Source organism: Furipterus horrens, unplaced genomic scaffold, assembly GCF_987537825.1.
Source record: "Furipterus horrens unplaced genomic scaffold, mFurHor1.1.pri manual_scaffold_3, whole genome shotgun sequence".
In the NCBI taxonomy this organism is placed as follows: domain Eukaryota; kingdom Metazoa; phylum Chordata; class Mammalia; order Chiroptera; family Furipteridae; genus Furipterus; species Furipterus horrens.
In genome coordinates this window covers 101,902,119-101,926,929 of record NW_028327173.1, presented here as the reverse complement: position 1 = coordinate 101,926,929, position 24,811 = coordinate 101,902,119, and the positions used below count along the sequence as shown (strand labels likewise).

The following is a 24,811-nucleotide window of genomic DNA, read 5'->3' as shown; positions in this document are numbered from 1 at the left end:
GGGCAAAGGATCTGAACATTTTCCCCAAAAAGACATGCAAATGGCCAACAGACATATGAAAAGATGCTCAACTTCACTAGCTATAAAGAAAATTGAAATCAAACCGCAATTCAATACCACCTCACACCTTTTAGGATGGCTATTATCAATAAGACAAAAAGTGTTGGAGAGGTTGTGGAGAAAAAGAAACTTCATACATTGCTGGTGAGAATGTAAACTGGGATAGCCACTATGGGAAACAGTATGGGGGTTCCTCAAAAAATTAAGAATGGACATGATTCTCTAACTACTTGCTGAACATATAAAACTAATACAGAATAATACTGAATGTAAATTGTAATTTAAAACATTAAAAAAAGAATTAGAGCAACCATATGACCCAATAATCCCTCTTCCAGGTAGCTACGTACTTGAAAACATTTATTCATCAAGATATATGCAACTCTATGTTCATTGTAGCATTATCCACAGTAGCCAAGACATGAAAACAACCTAAGTGCTCTTCAGTGGGTGACTGGATAAAGAAGTGGTACATATATACAATGGAATACTACTCAGCCATTTGCCACAACATGGAGGACCTTGAAAGTATCACGCTAAGTGAGATGAGTTAGACGGAAAGGACCATATAATTTCATTTACGTGGGATTATAAAACAAAAAGCAATAAACAAAAAAAACAAGCAAATAAACTAAGATACACAGACAACAGAAGGGTGATTACCAGAAAGGAAGGGGGATGGAGGGAGGATGAAGAGAGTAAAGGGTGTCGACTATATGGTGATGCAGGGACACTTGACTTTGGGTGGTGAGTACACAGCGCAATAAACAGATTATGTATTCTAGAATCGTACACTTGAAAGTTGTATAATGTTAGCAACCAATGTTACCCCAATAAATTTAAATAAAAATTCATGGTTTGGACAAAAAATGAAAAAGAAAAAATCACGTTTAAATATTAAAACTTTCACTGAACAAGCGACTAGAGAATGTTCCAAAATGTGGTGAGAAAGAACAGTAATGTACTGTTATTTTTCTTTTAAAAAGTCATTTCTAAAGTTATAGAAATAATATTTTGTTTGCATAAGCAAAAAAGTGACCTGAAAGAAAATATTATTTTTTAAGCCAATGTCTAACCATGTTACCTTTCATCTTTCAGCCACATTTCATCCATTTTTTCTTGCCACTCCTCTGGTGGTGCTTCCAACCAAGCATTGAAATATCTAACAATTCCTGGGTGTTCAAGCTTGGCTAAGGCTTTAACTTCTCGCATTACCTTTTCCCGAGCCAATTCCCTGAAAGAGAAAACAAGGAGACACCCAAGGTTGCTCTAATCTGAAGAAGTAATCATATCAAATAGTGAAAAATAAAATAAAATTCTCCCTAGGACCTAGAATTAGAAACAGATGAATTAGCCTAGTAGCATAATTCTAAAAAGCCAATATTAAGTCCGGTACTTTTTAAAAAAAAACCATGTTTAGTATTTTTTGTGTTAGTTCTCAAATTAAGTGCTACAAGCACATCTATTGCTTCGTTGAAAAAAAAGCAGCTTTCTTGGCTCACTTAAAATGGATGACAACAGATCTTTAAAGATTATTGCTTAATGTTCTTTTATGACTAAAAGGATGAATAGGTACAAAGTCAGGTACCCAGAAAACAGAGCTCAGTATCACAGCTCAGGAGGATGGACAATAACCAATGAACAGGGTACATATTACAATCAAAAAAGCTTGTCCTAGCATGTTTGGTTTAAAGTAAGCCTCAACTACTGTACTGAGTATCATGGGCAGCAAGGTTTAACAAAAAAGCATCTGGGTTTTAACTTTTGTTGTGATAACTTTTCTGATTAATGTAATCTCATATTTTTAGGGATCCTGCTATTACCTGAAACAACAGAAGCAGAAGTTAAATCTGCTTCCTTCCCCAGGATGTACTCAGCTACTTCCACTCCAGTACGCCCCCGCCCCGACATCCCCCTGTGTTCTTTGTTGTTACGGCCTCCACTCTCTGGGAATGCTGGTATGTTGCTGAATTCGTCAACTTCTAGGCCCTAACATTTAGTTAGTTACCAAATGCTTTTAGCTCCTCCTTTCAGTTCGTTATACTTATTCCTTCCTTATCTGACCCATGCTGCACTAATGTTCTATATCTTTTTTTTTATGTTTTATTGATTATACTGTTACAGTTGCCCCAATTTCCCTTCCCTCTGCCCCCCTCCACCCAGTGGCCACCCTCCCTCCACTTATCCCCCGTTTTAGTCCATGTTCATTGGTTGTGCATATAGTTCTTCTCAACATCTTCCTGTCTACTCCATTCCCTCCTACTATGCTTCTTAATTCCTGTACCATCTCCCTCCCTATCCCCTTCCCCCTCCCTGCTGACGTCCCCCCAATATGTTCCCCATACCTATAATTCTTTTTCCACTCTCGTTGCCTATTTAGTTTGCCTTTGTTTCGATTCCCTAGCTTCTGTTGTTTGTTGTTGTGATGCAGTTTTCATTTTAATGTTCATAGTTTTGATCCTCCTTTTTCTAAACCAGTCCCTTTAACATCTCATATAATAGTGGTTTGGAAGCACTTTCTCTACTCTTCTATTCTGAATGACAACTTCGCTGGATAGAGTATTCGTGGCTGTAGGTTTTGGATTTTCATTACTTGAATATTTCTTGCCAGTCCCTTCTTGCCTGCAGTCTCCTTTGAGAAATCAGCTGATAGTCTAATTGGGATTCTTTTGTACATAATTCTCTTCTTCTCTCTTGCTGCTTTTAAGGTTCTCTCTTTATCTTTAATTTTGGACAATTTGATTATAATGTGTCTTGGAGTGGTTCTCCCTGGGTTCAGTTTATTTGGAACTCTGTGCTTCCTGGACCTGTAAGTCTATTTCCTTCCCCAAGTTCAGGAAGTTCTGCTTCATTATTTTTTCACATAATTTTTCAATGTCTAGTTCTTCTTCTTCGCCCTCTGGCAACCCTATTATTCGAATGTTTGTTCTCTTATAGCTGTTCCAGAGGTTTCTGAGCCTCTCCTCACTTTCCTTACTTTTTGTTTCCTCTCTGCACTGGTTGACTGTTTGTTCCTTCCCTATGTTCTGCTTTGTTGATTTGATCTCTGGATTTTATTTCCTCACCACTTGTCTCGTATGTGTTTTTGTTCGTTTCAGTATGGGTAGATTTCATTCCTTTCCTGTCTTGTTCCAAATCTTTTGTTAATTCTGTAAGCCACCTTATAACTATAGATCTGAACTGAGCCTCAAAAAGGTTTTCTATTTGTTCGTCTGTCAGGTCTCGCATCTGCTGCCTGATGAGCTGCGTCACCGGGATTTCAATTGTTGTCTGCTTCATTTTCACAGACTTGTGTTTAGCTTTGCTTTCTGGGCAGGCTATAGGGGGCAGAGCCCTGTGCACTTGTCACTAGCTGGTGACCCGCAGCGATCAGCGATCTTTTTTGCCGCTCTGTGGCACTTTGTGTGTGTGTGTGTGTGGGGGGGGGGGGGGGTCCAAGATGGATTCCTGCCATTACTCTCCGCTGAGAGACCAGGATCTGTCCCCCTGCCCTCTGGACCTCACCGTCTAAGGCAACGGGGGAGGCTGCCCTTCCCAGCGTTGGAATCGCGAACTGTGGGGTCTCGACTGCAGCGGGGATTGCTCCCCTGGCACTTCTCGCAGTCCCGCCGTTATCCCCACTGCTACCACAGACAGGACCGCGTTTTTCTCACCCCTCCTACCTGTCCGTACGAGCACCACTGGTTTATAAATATGTTGGGCTTCCATGTAGTTTTATTTTCTGGAATTTCTGGTTATCTTCTGTTTTGAGGTAGTTGTATTCCTTTTTAGTTGTAGAGGGAGACCGAGCATGTCAGCCTAAGCCTCCATCTTGGCCGGAAGTCTGTCCTATATCTTAAGACTAAAGTTTTACAAAAATAAATCTCCTAACAAACATTCTTATCTATGATACTTTCCTCACATCAGTCATCTGCACACCACCTCCAGAGTCACCTCCATTTTGATCACATCATTCTTCTATCCAAAGGCACAACAGTCTAAACTCCTTTACTTCACATTTACGGTGCTGCAACCCGTATTTTTCATGTCCTCTTCCAACACCACCCCCCAATTCTTGCCCTGTGCTCAACCCTTGCCAGCGCAGTCACTATTCTCTTTACCACCTTTGAGTGCTTGCTCAGGACATGTCATTTACTTGGCCATCCCTTCCCTACACAACTGTCTACTGAGGGATAGGCTGCTTTTGAACACTCAGTGCAGATGCCACTACCTTCATAAAGCTTGCCTTCCTTGACTGCCTTTCAGCTACATCTGCGCTTTTTTCATGACAAGCTATTAACTTAGGTAAATCTTGGGTCACAATCTTCCTTGCACTGTAATTATCTGAGTATATATACAAAAGCCTCAAATAGTTATAGGTTCTTGAGCATAGAAGCCTTTCCTATGTGTTGCTTTAAACATATAAATATTTAAACTACTCAAAAATTATGAACTAAAGAATCAGTCCCATAGTACTAAAACCATCCCATCTCTGTGTCCCTATCTGTTGGATCAAACATCTTACTACCAGTTAGGAGAGTCCAGCAATTAGTGCACACTTAATCAAGAATCCATGCTCAGTGAAATAAATTAGTCAGAGAAAGACAATAAATATGATATGATTTCACTTATATCTGAAGAACAAAATAAGCTAACAAAATAGAAACAGACTCATAGATACAGAGAACTGACTGACGTCTTATCATATGGGAGGGGGATTGGGGACTGGGTGAAAAAGCTTAAGAGATTAAAGCAAAAAACAAAACAAAACAAAATAATAAAACCTCATAGACACAGACAACAGTATGGGGACTGTCAGAGGGAAAGTGGGATGGGGGAGGAAGAAAAGAGTAAAGGGGGAAAATGGTGATGGAAGGAGACTTGACTTGGGGTGGTGAACACACAATACAGTATATAGATGATGTGTTATAGAATTGTACACCTGAAATCTATATAATTTTATTAACCAATGTCACTCCAATAAATTCAATAAAAGCGTTTTTAAAAAGAAAGAAAAATCCATAGGAGCTTTCTACCATATGTGGAAAGGAGGGTACTACTAAAAGCTCGTCATCTTAAGCATCACATTATTCTAAGCCAGAAATTCCACTTCTAGAAATCTAACCCAAGGAAACAGATGTGATCAAATATTTACATAAAAGATGAACACTGCTAAGTTATTTTTAATTGCAACAAAATGGAAACTTAAATGTTTTAACAATAACACAAAGACAGATAAATATAATACAGCACATGTATTAACTGGACTGTTATCCGGCTATAAAATACTTTTAATGTATTTTAACATTTTAATAAAATACTCTTAATGACATGGAAAGTGCTGAGGATACAATGAAGAGATGAAACTGTACCGAATTGGTAATTAGGTAAATTTATGGCCAGAAAAAAATCAAAAGGAAATACTCTAAAATGCTAATGTGGTTACTACCTGACAGAAAAGATACAGATAATTTTTGTTTTAATACTTTCCTTATTCTCCACAATAAATATAGATGGTTTTTAAATGGTGTTATGTTAAAATCTATAGTTACTAAAATTCACTATGGGAAAGTCAGTCCTGAGTTGTTAAAAATACAAGGGCAAATTTTTTTAAAGTAGATTCAAAGCAACCAAAGTATATCACGTCTTTAAAATACCTGGTTACGTGGTAGTACTCAGAAGAACGTAAGATTCAGAAGGTCAGAAATTGTTCTGTAGTCTCTTTAGAGTCTAGTAAGAAGGACATATTGCCTATGAGATTAGACTATACAGTGCCAACTCCAAGTTTATTAAAAGTACCATCCATTACCTGTTGGGGAGACGGATTCGCTTGATAGCATAATTGCAGTCATCTACTTTGTTTCTAGCTTCAAAGACAACTCCAAACCCGCCACGACCCATGCACTGAATTGGCTCAAAATCTGTTAGATATCTAAAAAAATTAATTATTTAAAGAGTTTTACATTTTGTTTGTGGTAATAATCAGTTCGATCTTATTTTATGATATATAAAATGTATAAATTCAGTAAGTCTCATCAAACTTATTTTAATAAATCATGTAAATTCTACTAAGCATACTTTGTTTTGTTTGTATAAACTAAGCAAACACATTTTAATTTTCTCGCTAGGAAATTTATTAAAAATATAAAAGCTTCTGCTTCATTGGGAATCACTTTTTTTAACTGTATTTTTTCCATTGCCATGTAACCCCCCTTAAACTCCCAACACCACTGACCCCCTGGGAATCATTTGTTAATCACTTGTTCTTAAAGCAATAGTACTTCTGTTCTACCCGATATTTTCCACCACCTACCAAAATATTGTATTCTTAATTCTCTAACCTTTTACCTCCTGTGGTGTTCCGTACTCAATTCAAAAATGTATTTTAATCTTATGTCAGTGCCTGTAACTTTTATGGGACAAATCTGATCAATCCTATTATAATTAGGTACTTTTCACACCATAAAACACTCTAGCAACCAAAGCTATATGAAACTGGCTGGGTTGCCTCATGAGTCAGTATGCTCATATCCAAAGGTATTCAGACAGAAGCTAACTTAGCATCTGTCACTTACAGATGAACCTCCACATTGTAGCCATTTCCCCCTTTAGTGCCTGACCTCACAACCAACTTGCACCCGGCTCTCTTACACTTCAGGGCTTTGCTTCTGCTAATTGTTCTAGGGGATGGCCACTTCTTTGAACTTAATGAAACTATTCTTTCTTCATTCTGCTCATCTCATTAACTCTGTGGGCACTTCCTAGACCCTGTCTTAATGTTCTCACAGCACTTTGCACACAGTCCTTTGAACTATTTAAACTTAATATTTCGCAGTTACTTGTATGCAGCTCATTTTCCCCACTGCCATTGAACACATTTTATTTCTCTTAATAATAGTGAATGAATGAATGCATGCATGCATGCTGTGGAAATTTTCTTCCAGCCTTATAGAGGAAGAGTTGACTTAGATTAACTGTGATATCCCGTATAAGACTAAATTTATTACTTTATGATTTGCACACTCATGCTAATTTATTAGTTGGCTCAGCTAGTTAGAACACAGAGTAAGGAGAAGCAACAGATCCCAACCCTTCATGGACTAATTACCTTCAGAGAAAATGAAGAGTAATGATCTATACCCCTAAAAATAGCTAGCCAAGGTACTTTAGTACAAGTCCATCTCCCCAACTCCAAAAGCCTATGAAGTTCATGTACTACTCCAGGAGGATCAAATGAATTACCTTCCTATATTAGAGAAAACATCTATATAAAAAGGGATATATCTTCTGGAAAGAGAAACATCTCATATATGCTTATAGACTCTATAAATATATGTATCATCTTGCCTAAGGTCCCAACTGATAAATGACAAAATTGGAACTGGGACTCATGGCTGAATCCAGAGCTCATAATCTTAAAAATGCCTAGAATATAGTAGGCACTCAACATACACTATGTATTATTATAGAGCTCCTGCATTTTAAAAACAATCAGCTGTACTACTGATAACAAATAGTTAAAAGAAAATTAAGTCATTTAATTTTTGAGTACATTATTCTAAATTTCTTCACAACAGCTTTACAAATATATTTTTATTCATCACACCTCATTCCTCCTCCCCCTCATCTCCAGCTTAATTACTTATGATTTAAGGTTCTATCAAAATGTAACTTATTTATGATGTCCTCTTGAATCATCACAACCAGAGTTAGTCACTTTATTGCTTTTTCAAACAGGTTGATGTTTTACCCAGTATTATCTTCCCCCATAGACTTTAAGCTCCTCCAGGATAGGCCCAGACTTTCTATTTTTCCCAAAGTCTGAAATACTGTCCTGCACACAGTTGTTCAGAGTAAATGTTGAATAAACAATGAATGCCCTCTGTAGCAGATTACACACAGGAAGCTGTCAGGTCCCTTGTTCTCTCCCTTTCTTACTCACTGCCTGCTGGTACTGCTGGCCACTGACACACTAGTCAACATCTTTGAAGGATCTTAAAAGCCCTTACCACTTATTAGTCATCTAGTAAATTTTGCTTTGAGAAACTAGTAGTTAAAACAAAATGATTATAGTAAGCTCTCAATTTTTGATAATACAATGTGAATGTAGATTAAATAAATTAAGTCTACAGATAATCAATATATCACAATTTTAGCTGTCATTTTCAATATTTTCTGTCATAAAACCATTACCCTAGTTATTAAGCAATAAGGTTCTGTATCTTTTCTTTGTCCCCTTTTAACTACAGTGCTAAGTATAATATCAATACTTAGCAATACTCCATGTAATATGAAAAATGAACCACAGCACCATTTCCTATACCATAAACATCAAATCTCCAAGTGTGACAGATTGTTCAGAGGCTCTACTTTAAAAAAATAATTATTTTTAGTAATAGGGAAGGGAAGGAGAAAGACAGGGAGAAAAATATCGATGTGAGAAATATCAATCGAATGCCTCTCACATGCACCCCATCTGGGAAGTGAAAACGCAACCCAGGCATGTGCCACGAGAGGGAATTGAACCAGCAACCTTTCACTTTATGGGATGCCACCGATCAACTGAGCAACACCAGTCAGGGCCAGAGTTCTACTTTTATTTTATTTTCAAATTAATCAAATTGACTACTCTTTAGGCAACCCATTTACCACTCCTGCTTTCAAAAACGATCTATTCTATTGGTATATTTCTGCAACCTCCTACTTCTAACTCTAGATAAAGATGAAACAAATAATTGAAGATTAAATCACATATGGGGATTTTTATAACATAGTCTAATAAAACAATAATTATTTTTTAGTATTATTAATGCTGAGCCCAGTACACAGTAGACCCTCAACAACTAAGTAAACTGATAAAAACTTAACTTGTTGGCTGAAATTCTAAACTTTTTTAACACTATTTTTACCCACCTCAGGGTACATACACTTTGAATAAATTTAAGTTACCTGAGGGTTAAGTGTATGGTTTATTTACCTATATAGTCACACAGTAAAAAAATAGTTAAACAGATCTTATTCTAGAGACCATTTCTTCTTTGATCCAATAGTTACCACCAGAAGCCACAGCACACATGCATATTTTATGACAAGACTTTTACCGTGATATATATCCAGAATTTTTTATGTCGTTCCAGCTACTGTCATTAGCTTCTCCACTTACAGAATCATATTTATTTTCAGTTTGGCATTGAGTTTCAGATTCTTTCCTTTGCTGGTAATGTGGGGGAAAAAAATCACTATCAGTACAAAGCTGACTGAAAGTTAACTAACAATCTTAGGCTAAAAAATAACATTGAAAAATAAATACATTGTAATGAGAAAAATAAAAGCAATATAAAAACAGAGAATACTGCATCACCCCTGTGAAAGGAAAGGGGAATGACACAAGTGGGAGCCAGACTGCAATGGGTTGAGGAGAAATGAAAGGAAGGAAGTGGAAATGGCATATGGGCAACAATGAGTTTATGGTAAAACTTAAGTAAGTACCCCTCACGCCCCGCCCCCAGTACTGACAGTTTTCTAAATTCTCAACACTTTGAAATAAATTAGACTCTAAAATATGTCTTACTCTGTGAGGATGAGGATGGAAAAGTCTGCGCACAATAAAAGTTGTTGCTATGATACAAAACAGAATAGTTCCAACTATTTCTTTCCACCAATGTAACAGGAGAACAGGGTCCTTTTTGCGGATATTCTTGCTGTAATTTGGGTTGTCGAGAAACCTGACTGTGATCTGTGTATTTTTCATGCTCCGTTTGCTTCTTTCCCTCTGGTAGTATGGTAGATAATAACCATTATCTTTAAATACAAACATTAAAAGGTTGTTTTAATTTTTTAAAAGATAAACCAAAGTAGATTCAGCTTTAATTACTAGAATTAACTTTTCTATGACTTATAACATTCCTTCCTTTTGTAAGTTTCATCTCTTCTTTAATACATTCAATAGCCTCAGTTACCCAACTTTTTCTTTTCTATACAAATAAATTTTCCTTTATCTCATAAGCACCATAAATTTTCTTTATACTGAGTGGTGATTGCGGGCAGTGAGGGAGGGTGAGTGGAGGTGGAAGAGAGTACAGAGGGGATAAGATAATGGAAAAAAAATACAATAAAAAATGAACTATTAAAAACTAAATTTTCTTTATACTGAATAGTAAGACTAGAAAAAAGTAAGAACCAACCCTTATTACCTCATTACTAATTAAATCCTTTCAATGAAAGAATTAGACAGCACTCAACTTCCTTGAAGGACTTTAAACTTTACTTTCATTTAGCATCAATCAAAAGCCAAATTTTACCATGAATTATTCTTTACAGGCTGAAAGGAAAAGATTTCCATCACACTGCTTGGTTCATTCCAGGCTGTCTAAGTGAGTTTGTCCTGAAAGCAGACTGTCTTTTTTGTTTTCTATATTGTATTATATGGGCAGATTACACTGTTCTCTCATACCTGGAGTTTTGATCAAATCAGATAAAGACTGCTGATTCTCGGTCACAGCCCTGTTTTTTTTTAATCAATTTAAATTCTACAATAATTTCCCAGTCCTCATATCTAAGGTAACTGATGAGGAATCTATGTTTCTGTCTAATGCAGATTTGAGAACTTTTTTTTTTTAATATCTAACTGTTGAAAAGATTTTTGTATCTAAGTATATCCCAATTTTAAATACATAGGAATGTATTTCATGCCAAAGTTCACCTATTCTTGACTTTTGCAATAATTTCCATGGTCTGCAAACAAAATTAAAATATCTCATTTTACAGCATTTTCACATAGCTCTATGGAAACACCTGTTTTCTTCATTATACAGACTGATTTTATATTGACTACATTGTATCGGCTGATAATTAGATTAAAGCTAATAAGAACTAATGCTTATTGAGCACTTATTTGCCAGGCACCGTATTAATTAAGACTGTACACACATTATCTCAGACCTCACAACAACCCAATAAAGAGACATGAAAACACAACCCTTGTTTTACAGATGAGACATGGTAAAATCAGGTGCCCAACCTAGCATGTGGCAAAACGGATTTGAACCCTGGCAACTTGACTTTGGAGCTTGTACCTCGGCCACCATTCACAATATTGCCTTCTACATTACTTTATTTTTCTGCCCCTCAATTGACTACCTTTCATTTCAATTCTATTAATTTCAAGTTAATATATAGAATAAATAAGAAATAAAATAGCATTTTCAACCCAAAAGTAATCACACTTACCATATGGATACTGCAAGATTGAAAGTGCGCCATTACTGTACTCTTCATGAGAAAACTTATCATTACTAAGACATTTGTCAAACTCATCAGACCCTACCAAGACAGGAGTTCTGGAAGGGGAATCTAAAAGGAAATGTAAAAGCTTAACCACTGTGACTTTCATGAAAATGCATGTACTTCACTCATTCAATAAACAGCTATGAAACCACAGTTCAGTACAAACATGTAAGTCAAACAAATGGCTCAAGGTTCTTTGCCCAGAAAAGCAGTTTTATATAGAAGATAAATCCTTTAAACAAGTAATGAAAAATTGTGTGATAAAAAATATACACAAGGTACAAAAAGATAACTGAAGAAAGTGTTCTAGTATTTTATTTCAATTCATTAAGTGTTTCAAAGACTATAATGTGACAACCAGATAATTTTTCATAAATATTTTTGATATAAGTGGGTTAAGAGTTGATACTTAGGTACATTGGTTAATGGTTCAGTTTTTCTAAGTTGTACAGAGAAATGTTTTGTTAACTTTTGAGTTCTAGGGAAGCAACTGCTATTTCAATGAAATTCTATTCTAAATGATAATTAAAATTCATTAACATTTGAAATACCTTCCTAGTTTTTCAGAAAAGAGAATATAATAGTTGTGATCTCTGTGATAGTCAAAACTAGGGCAAAGACACTAATAATTAGGCCTCTGAACATGTTAATAAACTTTACAAAAGTTTCCAATTCACTTACGAATTAAGGGTTTCCATTTGACGGATGGCAAAAGAATAACTGCATTTTCATTATTAACAGATTCTAAGGCCTTGGGATTTGTAGGAAACCTTTCTGAAATTCGGACTGATGACTGAAGATACAGTTGGCCTCTGTACATTCCTGAAACAACCAGAACACTATCAATTATGTTTAGAAGCACCAATAATTTTTTCAAAGAGATTAATTTTGATTTAATATTAGATTAATTCCAGTTACTTTTCATGTGCTATACAGCTCTTTTCAAAGAAGAATCATGCCAGCAGCACTCAAATGACCCAAAAGCTAATCAACAAAAATATGGGAGAAAAGTTACATACAAGGTCCATACAAAGCTTCTCAATGAATAAAAATTTTCAGTAACTACTGGAAAACACATCCAGTAAGAAAATTCAAAGAAAAGAAGTCAGTGTACTCTTACGAGACTAACAACTTAGATGAAGTAACATTCTCTTAAGGAAACCTAAACACCTATAATTCCCAAGATATTGCTAACTATCCAGTTAAATATTATCATAACATGTGTGTGACATGTTAATCTTTCAAATTCTTGCATTTCATTGAGAATGAGCAGTGGGTAGCACAATGATAAAGCTTAAAGAAATTTATGAGTATACGACAATCCAAACTAGGTCAAATAATTAGATCGATTCAAAGTTTTTCAAAAGTTATTAAAAGACTTCAATTGCCCAGAGCACTCCAAAATTTTATTTTTATTTTTCAGATAAGTTGTACAGATGCATAGAAAAATTAACATATTCTTTAAGGGAGGAGCATTTGCAAGTACAAATACAAATGTAGAAAGTTTTAGACTTTGAGGATATATCAATAATTTGAAATCCTCTATGTGAATCCTCTATAATGAACATTTCTAAGCCTTTCTAATATAGGTCTCCAAGGTAAAAACAAGCTATAGTACGTAAAGGTTTCAGAATTGGGTTAATGACATAAAATAGCAGGAATGGAAATCAAAGTAAAAATCTCAGGGCAACCTAAGGCACAGAATGTATTCAGGAATTCAAACTACAATAGGTACATCTGAAGTAGGAAGGAACAATGTAGGAATCAAATCAATTTGTACTATCACTAGATAAGAAACACTCACCCAAGTAAACACTGTTTTCTGTGGCTCCTCGGGCAGCTTCTACAATATCTTCTTCATCTTCTAAAACTTCATCATTAGATGCATAGCTAGTATCATCAAAAAGACTGATGGGAATGACTTTGCCATCCATAACCAACCAGGCAGATGCAATAGGAGTACAAAACTAAAGTGGGGAAAAAAAGGTCTAAATAATTTCAAGCAGTTATTTATGTATTCCAACTTCTAAAATACCATTTAAAATCACAAATTTCTTTTTAAATTTTTACTTTTCCAGATTTATTGAGGTATAATTGACAAAAATGCATATATTTATGGTGCAAAATGTGATATTTTGATATATGTATACATTGTGAAATGATTAGCACAATCAAGCTAATTAACACACCCATCACTTCAGTTATTTTGTGATTTTGTGTGTGTGGTAAGAACCTTTAAGATCTACTCTCTTCATTTCACAATGTATATATATATCAAATTATCAAATTGTACAAACCAAATACATAGTTTTTACATGTCAATTATACCTCAATAAAGCAGGAAAAGATTTTAAAAAATATCTATTGTCTTGGCAAGTTTCAATTATTAACTATATTCATACCATGCTGTACATTACATCTCCAGAATTTAGTCATTCTGCATAACTGAAACTGTACCCTTGGCCAACATCTCCCCATCTCTCCTTCCTCCTAACCTCTAGCAATCACCATTCCATTCTCTTCTACAGATTCAACTTTTTTAGATTCCATGTATAGGTGAGATGATGAACTTTTTTGTGTCTGGTTTATTTCAATATCCTCCAGGTTCATCAATGTTGTTTCAAATGACATGATCCCCCTTTTTAAGGCCAAATACTTCATTCGCGCACACACACACACACACACACACAACTTTCATTATCCACTGATGGACACTTAGACTGATTCCATACTTTGGTTACTGTGAATAATGCTATGCTAAACATGGTAGTACACATATTTCTTTGAGATATTGATTTCACTTCCTTTAGATATGTACCCAGAAGTGGGATTGCTGGATCATATGACAAGTCTATTTTTAATTTTTTGAGGAACCTCCATACTGTCTTCCATAGTGGCTGTGCCAATGCACATTTCCACCAGCAGTGTACAAAGATAAAGTGTTGTACACTGTTCGCCAACATCCTCACGAACACCTATGTTTTGTCTTTTTCAAAATAGCCATTTTAGCATGTATAAAACCACAAATTTCTTAAACCATAGAGAACAAGTTAAAAATTCAAAATGTCAGTCACTTCCCACTACCCAATATGTTTGGTCAAACTAAGAAAGGAAGAAATCGTTATAAATTCTCAATGATATTAGGTACCTGATATTCCCATTCCAGATGTCCTCCTTTCTTACTAAAGGCCATCACCTTCCAATCAGCAACTGAGACTTTTATCACTGTGTCCACAAGGGCAGTTTCCTGTTCCTCCACATCTGAAATAATTTCAGACTCTTCGTTCCAACTGGGTTTTAAAGTGCTTTCAATAAATCCAGCTCCAGTTTCCATGTTTGGAATATACCGAAGTTCAAAGTGGCCAACACTGAAATTCCACCTAAAATTTACAAAAGCATGTTTTAGAAATTTACACTGAAACAGAGAGCCAAATAAAGAACTTTATTCTAGAGTAAAAAACCAAACATTAAAATTTTGTGATGAGAAAAACTCCACAAAATCTTCTGGAAAGAAGTGCTATTTATTTCACAAGAGGGTATAACTTTGTTCTGACCCCATAGAAACAAGGGTTCTGAAAGTTCTAAGCTGACATTAGCTATGGAACAGATTTTCTCTCTAAAATTAATGTTTACATTTTCAATCAAAATGATTTTTTTCAAAACACATCAAAGTCATCTTAAAATGAGGTAGCATGCAGTTGACCTTACTTCTTAATTAAAGTCTGGGCACATTTTATTCAAGTGCAGAAAAATTAATGTCTCCCAGTAAACCAAAGTAAAAAGCAAGAAGAATACATCAATTTTAAATTTATGTGAAAACATGTCCTGAAAGGCAATGTGACACAGTACACCAAACCTCACATACCACCTTACCTCCAATCTCTGTTGACCAAGATTTGGCAAGTCACTTAATCTTTTCTCAGTTTCAGAGCTCTTATTCAAAAAAGTGACAATGATAATGTTTCCTTTATAATTAATATATAGAAAAATCAAAGGTATTAACAGTATAATATCTTATCACTTTGATATAAAATGGCTTTAAAATTACAACATCCATTAAATATATATATATACTTAAGGAACATGGATCTTAGACACTAGACTCTTCCTATACTGTTAACTCAAAATTCTAATTAATTTGAACATCTGTTCCTATGGTGGTTGAGCACCCAGCAAGCACTAAAACATTAAAAAAAAAAAAAATTTTATTAGGCTAAAAAAGTTAGGTTGGCAGGAGATATAAGGCCCTACTCACAGTCCAATAAACAAAAAGAAATGCATTCCTGAGTTTGAGAAAATTTTCAGTAAAGGAAAATGAATTATATTGCATCATATTAAACTAAATTTCAAAGTTCAGTTTACTTTCCAAACATAAAGATGAGATCTAAAATTATTTTTACTACAAAGGCAATTTATAATTTAAGTATTAGGTTTTTAAAAAATCATACGTGACTTCTGGCCAAGATGAAGGTGTAGGTAGACACGCTTTGCTTCCTTGCACAACCACAAGAAGGATTACTACTACCTCAAAACAAAAAACAACCAGAACTGCCAAAAAAGTGAACTGTATGGAAGCCTGACAACAAAAGATTTAAAGGGGAAGTATTCATCCAGATGGTAGGAGGGGCGGAGCCAGAAAGCTGGGGTGGAGAGGACATGTGTGGCAACTGCAGCAAGGCAGAGGCTGTGGCCAGCTGGCTGAACAAGCAGGCCCACTTTATAAAAGCTGGGAGGGGCACGACACCTGTGGAACGATCCCAGCCCCAGTCTAAACAGTAGAGCTCATGGGTCCAGCGCTGGAAAAATAAAGCCTCATTGCTTCTAGCTGTGAAAACCAGAGGGGGCTGGGGCGGCACGAGAAACTGCCCCTCTCTCAAGAGAGTCCATTTGGAGGGCCCCCATGCACAAACCCACCCACTCTGGAAACCATCACCAGAGAAACAGCTAGAGGGGCACCAGTCGCATACGGGACGTGGGAAGTGGGTGAAGTGACTGGAAAAGGAGCAAGTACTGAGCAAGCAGCATTGTTCCCTCTCTGACCCTTCCCCCACATACAGCCCCACAAAGCGGTAAACCAGGTCACCCAGCACTAACTAATATGTAAGGGTCCACCCCTTTTAACATAACAGGTGCATGTGGCAGCTCTAATACACAGAATCAAACACAGGGAGGCTGCCAATTTGAGGAGACAAAAAAGTAAGGCCCAAATGAAAGAAAAGATCAAAACTCCACAAAAAGAACTAAGTAAAAAGGAGATAGCCAACCTGTCAGACGGAGTTCAAAACACTGGTAATAAAGATGCTTAGAGATATGACTGAGTATGGCAAACTCAAAAGGAAAGAAATGAAGGCTACAATAAGTGAAATAAAGAAAAACCCACAGGGAACCAATGGTGAAGGGAATGAAGCTGGGGTTCAAATCAATGAATTGGAACATAAAAAGACATAAACAGTCAACCCGTGCAAAATGAAGAAATAAGAATTTTAAAAAAACAAGAAGAGAATAAGAAGACTCCGGGACATCTTCAAAAGTGCCAACATCTGAATCATAGAGATGCTAGAAAGAGAAGAGAAAAAGAAGAAATTGAAAACTTATTTGAAAAAATAATGAAAGAAAACGTCCCTAATTTTGTGAAGGAAATAGACAAGTCCAGGAAGTACAGAGTCCCAAACAAGCTAGACCCAAAGAGGACCACACCAAGACACATCATCATTAAAATGCCAAAGGTGATAGATAAAGAGAGAATCTTAAAAGCAGCAAGAGGAAAGCAGAGAGTTACCTACAAAAGGGTGTCTATTAGACTATCAGCTGATTTCTCAAAAGAAACTTTGCAGGCAAGAAGGGACTGGCAAGAAGTATTCAATGTGATCAAAAGCAAGGACCTACAACCAAGATTACTCTATCCAGCAAAGCTAGCATTTAGAATTGAAGAGCAGATAAAGTGCTTCTGAAAGTAAAGCTAAAGGAATTCATCATCACCAAGTCCTTATTATATGTAATATTAAAGTGACTTATGTAAGAAAAAGATCAAAACTATGAACATTAAAATGACAACAAACTCACAACTGTCAACAACTGAATCTAAAAAACAAATGAAGCAAACAACCAGAATAGGAACAGAATCATAGGTATGGGGATCATTTGGAGGGTTATCAGTAGGGAGGGGGAAGGGGAGAGTGGGGGAAATGGTGCAAGGATTAAGAAGCATAACTGGTAGGAACAAAACAGACAGGGGGATGTTAAGAATCATAGGAAATGGAGAAGCCAAAGAACCTATATGCATGACCCATGGACATAAACTAAAGAGGGAACACTGCTGGAGGGAAGAGGGCACAGGGAGTAATGGGGCAAAGGAGAAAAAAATTGGGACAACTATAATAGCATAATCAATAAAATATACTTTAAAAAATCACACATGTATGTGATTTAAGACCAACATATCTTATCCAATCACCTTATTTTAATCATATATTTTGATGTAAAAATTACATTAAAAATTCATTATTTGAGTAAAAACAAAAATAAATTTGACCAAATAAATTATATCTTTATATTTTAAGAAGAAAATAGAGGGAACCAAAATAGTTCAGATAATCTGCAAAGAATAATCTGATGAATTTTGGTCTTGGTGTAGTTCTACATAATATCAGCAACAACATTATCTGAATACACACTTCTCATTGCCACTACGAGGTCCAACAGCTCTAACAGTTTTCTGGGTACGCTGCAGAAGCAGGATGTCTTCTTGCTCCATTTCATCATTATCCCAGCGGCGACAACCCAAAGCTGAACAGACGTACCTCACCTGAAAAGACATATAAAATTAGTTTAAAAAACAAAAAACAAGTTACAGGAGACTAGAGCCATTAAAAGAATCTCTAATTTTCGTTTTAAATGAAAAATGCGTAAGAAGTGTCCAACTATTAAGAAGCATAAGTTAGATTATCAACTCCTAAAATAAGTTATAATATTTGGAACCATAAAAGTAGCGATAAATATTTCAGGGAATGATTTTAAGGGTTTAGATAATTTTAGTCTTAACCTTGAGCATTTTCATAGAATACACAAAAAGAAATGGATAACCAGTTTTTACATATTAACAATATTATTAATAAAATTTCAGATTAATTTTAAAAAATCAACCTCAGAGTTTCCATATAACAGAAATAATAGTGTTTTAAAATTTTGAACCTTTATGAATAGCTTAATTTATTTCAAAGTACCTCCTTCAAATCTGTATTAAAATAAAAAGGGCCCTGGCTGGTGTGGCTCAGTGAATTGAGCGCTGGCCTGCGAACCAAAGGGATGCCAGTTCCACTCCCAGTCAGGGCACATGCCAGGATTGCAGGTCAGGTCCCCAGTTGGGGCATGAAAAAGGCGACCACACATTGATATTTCTTTCCCTCTGTTTCTTTCTCTCTTCCTGTCGCTCTAAAAATAAATTAATAAATAAAATCGTTAACAAAATAAAAAATAAAAATCAAATAAATAAAAAGGAAAACCCAAACTAAAATTCTCACAGAAAGAAGTGTAGCTGCTAGGATACCAGAATTTTGCAGAAATACATCAAGTCATAGAATGAGAGAAGTTGGTTGAATAGCAGTGTTTTATAGATGAGAACACTGATTAAAACAGAGAACGCAATGTCTCCCCAATGCAATGCAGAAGCGGGTGATGGAGGGCAGAAAAGCATCTGCAATAAGAGCTATGGGTCAAACACTTACATAGGAAATTAAAGTTTGAAAAACTTAAGGGTCAAAAGATAATTTTTCTATTCTTTCTTATTTTAGCCTCAAGTCTATCCATAAAATAGGTGTTAAGGAATTTAAAAAATATTTTTTTACCTTCCTTAAAAAGATGTGTTTAATTAGTTACTCCTAATCATGGATCTTTATAACAATACCCAACTTAGACATAGATTATGATCACATCCTAAGAGCTAATACGGACAAAGTTTAGGTCTTAACAGCATGACTTTATCATCAGACAGATCAAGTTAAATGGAATTTTCTGAACCTTTAAAAGTTTTAGTTTTCTCATCTTTAATAATGAGTACAAACTTTCTTCTTGTATCTTCTTATTATAGGATCAAAGTACATAAAAAAATGAGTGGTAAAATTATTCTCATTAGGATTGTTATTGATCTCAAAAGGTTCCTCATCTGCCCAAATGGTAACAAAAATATGTAAGCTTTAGGAATATTGTGAAGATTTCAAAATAATGTACAATAAATGTAACTGACACCCAGTAGAACATATTGTCTTCCTTCTATTATCCTGACTCTACTGTTTATTCTGTTCTCTTGGATAAATTTAGTTTCTCTTAGTAATACTTTCCCTTTTCTACTTTATAGTTCTTTTATTAAGATAAATTACATGCTTTAGGGAAATTTTTAATAAACCTCAACTAGGAATAGTGTAGTTTAAGAAATTATTTCTTGGTACAGTAAGACCAGATTTTGGAAAATGGAGGCCTAGACAGACACGCTGGGTCTCCCTCCACAACTAAGAAGGAATACAACTACTTCAAAACTAGAGACAACCAGAAGTTTCAGAAAACAGAGCTGCATGGAAGTTCAACAAACAAAGATATAAAGAAGAAATACTCATCCAGACAGGTAGGAGGGTGGAGCCCGGGTGGAGAGGATGCATGGTGGCAGTGGCAGTGGTGGCAGCGGCGGCAGCAGCGGCAGGCCGGCAGAAAGCGCAGTCACACATTTTAAAAAGTGGGAAAGGCCACCTGGGGAGGGTTCCCAGCTCCTGACCAGACCAGAGAGCTCACTGTCCCACAGCCAGGGAAAATCAAGCCTCATTGCTTCTGACTGTGCAAACCAGTGGGGGTTGGGGAGGAGGAAGAAACTGCTAGGCTCTCAGCAGAGTCTGCTTGTTTGAAGGGCCACCACTGTCCTAGAACATCCGTGAACCAACCCACTTTGGGAACAATGGCCAGGGCAACAGCTAGAGAGGTGCCAGTCTCATACAAAATTGGGAGAAGTGCCTGGAAAAGGGGCGAGTGCTGAGCAAGCAGCATTGTTCCCTCTCAGACCCCTCCCCCACATATAGCACCACAACGTGGTGAAACAGGTTGCCCCGTACTGATGAATATCTAAGGTTCCACCCCTTACAACGTAACAGGAGCAACAGCTCCACCTAAGACACAGAGGCAAACAAACACAGGAGCCTGTCAAGATGAGGACACAGAGAAGAATGGCCCAAAAGAGGGAACGGATCAAGGTTCCAGTGGGAGAACTAAGTGACCAGGAGATGGCCAACCTAACAGATGCAGAATTCAAAACGCTGGTGATAAAGACGCTCACAGGCTTGACAGATATGCTTAACTACAACAAACACATAAGGGAAGAAGTGAAGGCTATGCTAAGTGAAATGATGAAAAATCCACACAAAACCAATGGTGAAGGGAAGGAAACCAGGGTTCAAATCAATGATTTGGAATATAAGGAAGAAAAAAATTCAACCAGCACAGAATGAGAAAACAAGAATTGAAAATAATGAGAGGCTTAGGAACCTCTGGGACAACTCTAAACATGCCAACATCTGAACCATAGGGGTACCTGAGAAGAGGAACAGCAAGAAATTGAAAGTTTGTGTGAAAAAATAACAAAGGAAAACTCTCCAAATTTGGCAAAGAAAATAGACATACAATTCCAGGAAGCACAGAGAGTCCCAAATAAGCTAGACCCAAAGAGGACCACACTCAGGCACATCATAATTAAAATGCCAAAAGTGAAAGATAAAGAGCCCTGGCTGGTTTGGCTCAGTGGATTGAGCGTCGGCCTGCGAGCTAAGTGTCGCTGGTTCGATCTTCCAGTCAGGGCACATCAGAGAAGGAAAACTCTGACTCCAAAAAACCTCCGCTGCCTTGCGGCATACCTCTTCAGGGGAAAGGCTAAGGGAGTAAACCCCGACAGAAAATCCGGAGCCGGAGTCCCTAAGGCGGTTCGACGTTGTAGTCAACACCGGCAACTCCTGCGGCGCACCTGAAGCCAAGCTGTATTGACTCCGTCTTTCCCTTGGACCCTTCAGCTGCGAAGAGAGGGGGGGTCTGCTGCATGGGCAACAGCAGACCCTCCATATCACCCTGCCCAGGCTCTGTAGCTTCAGCTTCACTGGAGAGGACACTCCAGCGTCATCGCAAGATGTCGATTCAACACGGGAGGAGACAGATACCGTGTCACTCCCGAGTTGGACTGCACAGCCATTCTCGGCGGTGCAGATAGACGCTTAAGAAGCTACACCATCGTCTCTCGAGACGGACGGCTGCCAACAACGAGAAAGATAAAGAGAGAATCTTAAAAGAAGCAAAAGAAAAGCAGAGAGTTACATACTAAGGTGTGCCTATAAGGCAATCAGCTGATTTCTCAAAAGAAACTTTGCAGGCAAGAAGGGACTGGCAAGAAGAATTCAAGGTGATGAAAAGCAAGGACCTACAACCAAGATTACTCTATCCAGCAAAGCTACCATTTAGAATGGAAGGGCAGATAAAGTGCTTCCCAGACAAGGTAAAGCTAAAAGAGTTCATTATCACCAAGCCATTACTTTATGAAATGTTAAAGGGATTTATTTAAGAAAAAGATCAAAACTATGAACACTAAAATGACAATAAACTCACAACTACCAACAACTGAATCTTAAAAACAAAATTCAACTAAGCAAACCAGAACAGGAACAGAATCAAAGTTATAGGGATCATTTGGAGGGTTATCAGCTGGGAGGGGGAAGAGGGAGAAATGGGGAAATGGTGCAGGGATTAAGAAGCATAACTGGTAGGTACAAAATAGACAGGGGAAAGTTAAGAATAATATAGGAGAGAGTGAAGCCAAAGAACTTATATGCATGACCCGTGGACATGAACTAAGGGGGTTGGGATTGCTGGAGGCAAGTGGGGTGCTGGGCAGAGTGGAGCAAAGGGCAAAAAATTGGGACTACTGTAACAACATGACAGCCTCAGTTCCCATTCCCTCCCCCTCCCCCCGCCCACCTGCAGCTGTCTGGGAGTTTCCCGCGATCGCAGAATGTGCCAAACTGAACTGTGTTCGGCCTTGATCAGCCAGCTGCAAGATAAAGGACTAAATTCAATAGTGCCTTTTTTCTCCCTCCTATAAAGTAACCCACTCCTTTCCTAGGAGCCCAAAGTCGCTTCCTCCCCGCTTGCTAATTACCTCAATAAACTTTTTTCTGCTCACTGCCTCTTAATGGTACCCTGAGCGACTCCGTTCTTCCATTATGGTGCCGAAACCGGGATTGGGACACCGGCTCAACTGGGACTCCAGAGTCGAACTCAGGCCAGAGCCAGCCCGAATCCTTGGACCCAGAGTCGCTCAGACCTCCATGAGTCGGCAGCTAAAGCCTCCCCTCTGGCTTGCTAACCCCATCTGCCTCCATTTTCCTCCGACTGCCATCTACTCCCAGTCAACACCGGCCTTCAGATTTATAGGTGTCTCCACCTCTGTTTCCTCGGTGGTTCTGTTTCCTGGCCCTAATCTGAGACCATTCCACGCAGTCCAGCCCTAAATCTGAGCGCTGAGTCGGAACTACTCCTCAGCATCAACCTGGATCGTCTCTCCAGGGCCTGATGAAACCCAGGGACATCTGGGATAAATCAGCGCCTCTCCTCTCAGCCTTTGGCCTCTCCACATGCTGATCGAAACAGGGACCCTTGTCTCCACAGAGTGCAAGCCAGAAACGTTGGCTTGGATTCACCCTTGCCATCCCCCTCCTTCTCGGACCCACAATAACCGTAACCGTCGCCAGGGGAATCGGCCAGTCCCTCCCACCCAAAAATACCCCTCTTGGGTGTTTACCCCGTAATCTCTGACCTCTCCAACTAAACAGAGAAGTCAAGGCACTGTCGCGTGGCCCCAATAGCCTCTAAATAACCAGAGTCAGTAGCCAAAAAATGTCACACTTAACTTGGGAGTTCTCACAGACCTCCATAACTTTCTCTGGCAGTCGAACAAAGCAATGAGAATTTCCCTGTGCTCAGGCTTTCTGGACTCCTCGGACCAAACTCTCTCTGCAAACAGCTCACTGTCCACCAAACTCTCCTTATCCGAAATAAAGCCACCTTCCTCTCGACCTTCTGCAGCCCCTCTAACCCATTCTCCTCCCTTACACAAACAAAAATTACTCACAATGAAACAGCGAAACAGAGATTTAGCAATAACCGAACTAGTTACTTATTCACAGGCCTGCAGCTCTGGGTGCCGCCAGGCCCCGCGCTCCCTGGTCGCGCTGCAGCCAGGCCGGCGCGAGGTTTCTCCTCCCCGCGCACCGGGACCCGCTGACCCCGGCCTCGGACGCGGGTGCAGCCACGACGCCCGCCGCAACCGAGGCGAGCCAGAGTCACCGTCGCCGCCCACCCCACGCCGGTGTCCAGGCCCCCGCCCGTGGGGGGAACCTACCCCCGCACCTTCAACCTCAGCTGCCTGACTCCTCACAGTCCCCAACCCTCCAAGACCCGGGACTCCACTTCCCTCTGCCAGCGCTCGCCCCCCACCGTCACGGTCACCTGCAGCACCTCAGCTGCGAGCGAACGCAGCCTGCACCAGGCGCCAAGCGGGCAGCGGGCAGCTGAGGAAAGGGCAACAGCTGCCATCACCACCGCTGTCCTTGGGCCCAGCCCCAGCCTTAGCCCTCGCAAACCCAAATAAACCTTTCTTTCTGTACACCAACACAAAAAAATGGCTTTGTTCTCAGGCTATTAACACAGCAATATAAACCAGAACAATGGATTATAACCTATTTTTCCAAACCACTCGATTCCCCCTTCCTAGGTAGCCAGCCTGCCTCCGTGCCTTAGCAGCAGCAGCTATTCTCAGTCAAAAAACCCTTAAGTTAATTCCCTTTGCCCAGGTAACAGTCCACTCCTCTCATACTATTTCTGGCCTACTAACCCACCAGACCATCACTGCAGCCTTCTCTTCCCAAATTCAGTTCTTACACACCCAACTACTTCAAAATGCTCAAATCTCCCTACATAAATCAGCTCTCCCCCTTAACCCTGCCTCATTACTTCCCCTCCCACACTCCCACACCCATACCCATGACTACTCTCAACATCTCTCCTTTTTACACCCCTTCCCCAACATACAAGACACCCCTCTACCCCAAGCGAAATCCTGTTTATAAATAGAAGCTCCTACAAGGCCGGCCCAAAAGGAGCAGAATATGCCATTACTACCCTCGCCTCTGTCATTGAGTCAGAACACCTGCCCTCCAGTACCTCTTCCCAACAGGCATAACTTACTACCCTAACGTAGGCCTTAGCCCTTACAAAAAATCGTCAAGTCACTATATACACTAACTCCAAATATACCTATCACATCATACATTCACACATAAAAATCACCCAAGCCCAACATTCCTCTAAATAAGCCTTCCACAGGTCCTCATCTCATCTTGCAAAACCTTTTATTATACAAAAAGCTCCCCCAGACTATCTCGGTTTCTAGAACGCATCCCAAATG

The 24,811-nt window shown here is 38.4% G+C and overlaps 1 protein-coding gene across 1 annotated transcript in view; it reads right to left on the bottom strand.

Annotated features, from left to right (window-relative positions):
- EIF2AK3 (eukaryotic translation initiation factor 2 alpha kinase 3) overlaps positions 1–24,811 on the bottom strand; it is a 100,786-nt gene that overhangs the window by 30,232 nt on the left and 45,743 nt on the right. The window contains exons 4-12 of the mRNA XM_090269925.1: positions 18,000–18,130; positions 14,474–14,705; positions 13,130–13,292; positions 12,007–12,147; positions 11,269–11,391; positions 9,611–9,840; positions 9,141–9,253; positions 5,849–5,971; positions 1,145–1,294 (exon numbers count right to left, since the gene is read on the bottom strand). Coding sequence (XP_090126051.1) covers positions 1,145–1,294; positions 5,849–5,971; positions 9,141–9,253; positions 9,611–9,840; positions 11,269–11,391; positions 12,007–12,147; positions 13,130–13,292; positions 14,474–14,705; positions 18,000–18,130 — 1,406 coding nt within the window. The remainder of the gene's footprint in view (positions 1–1,144; positions 1,295–5,848; positions 5,972–9,140; positions 9,254–9,610; positions 9,841–11,268; positions 11,392–12,006; positions 12,148–13,129; positions 13,293–14,473; positions 14,706–17,999; positions 18,131–24,811) is intronic.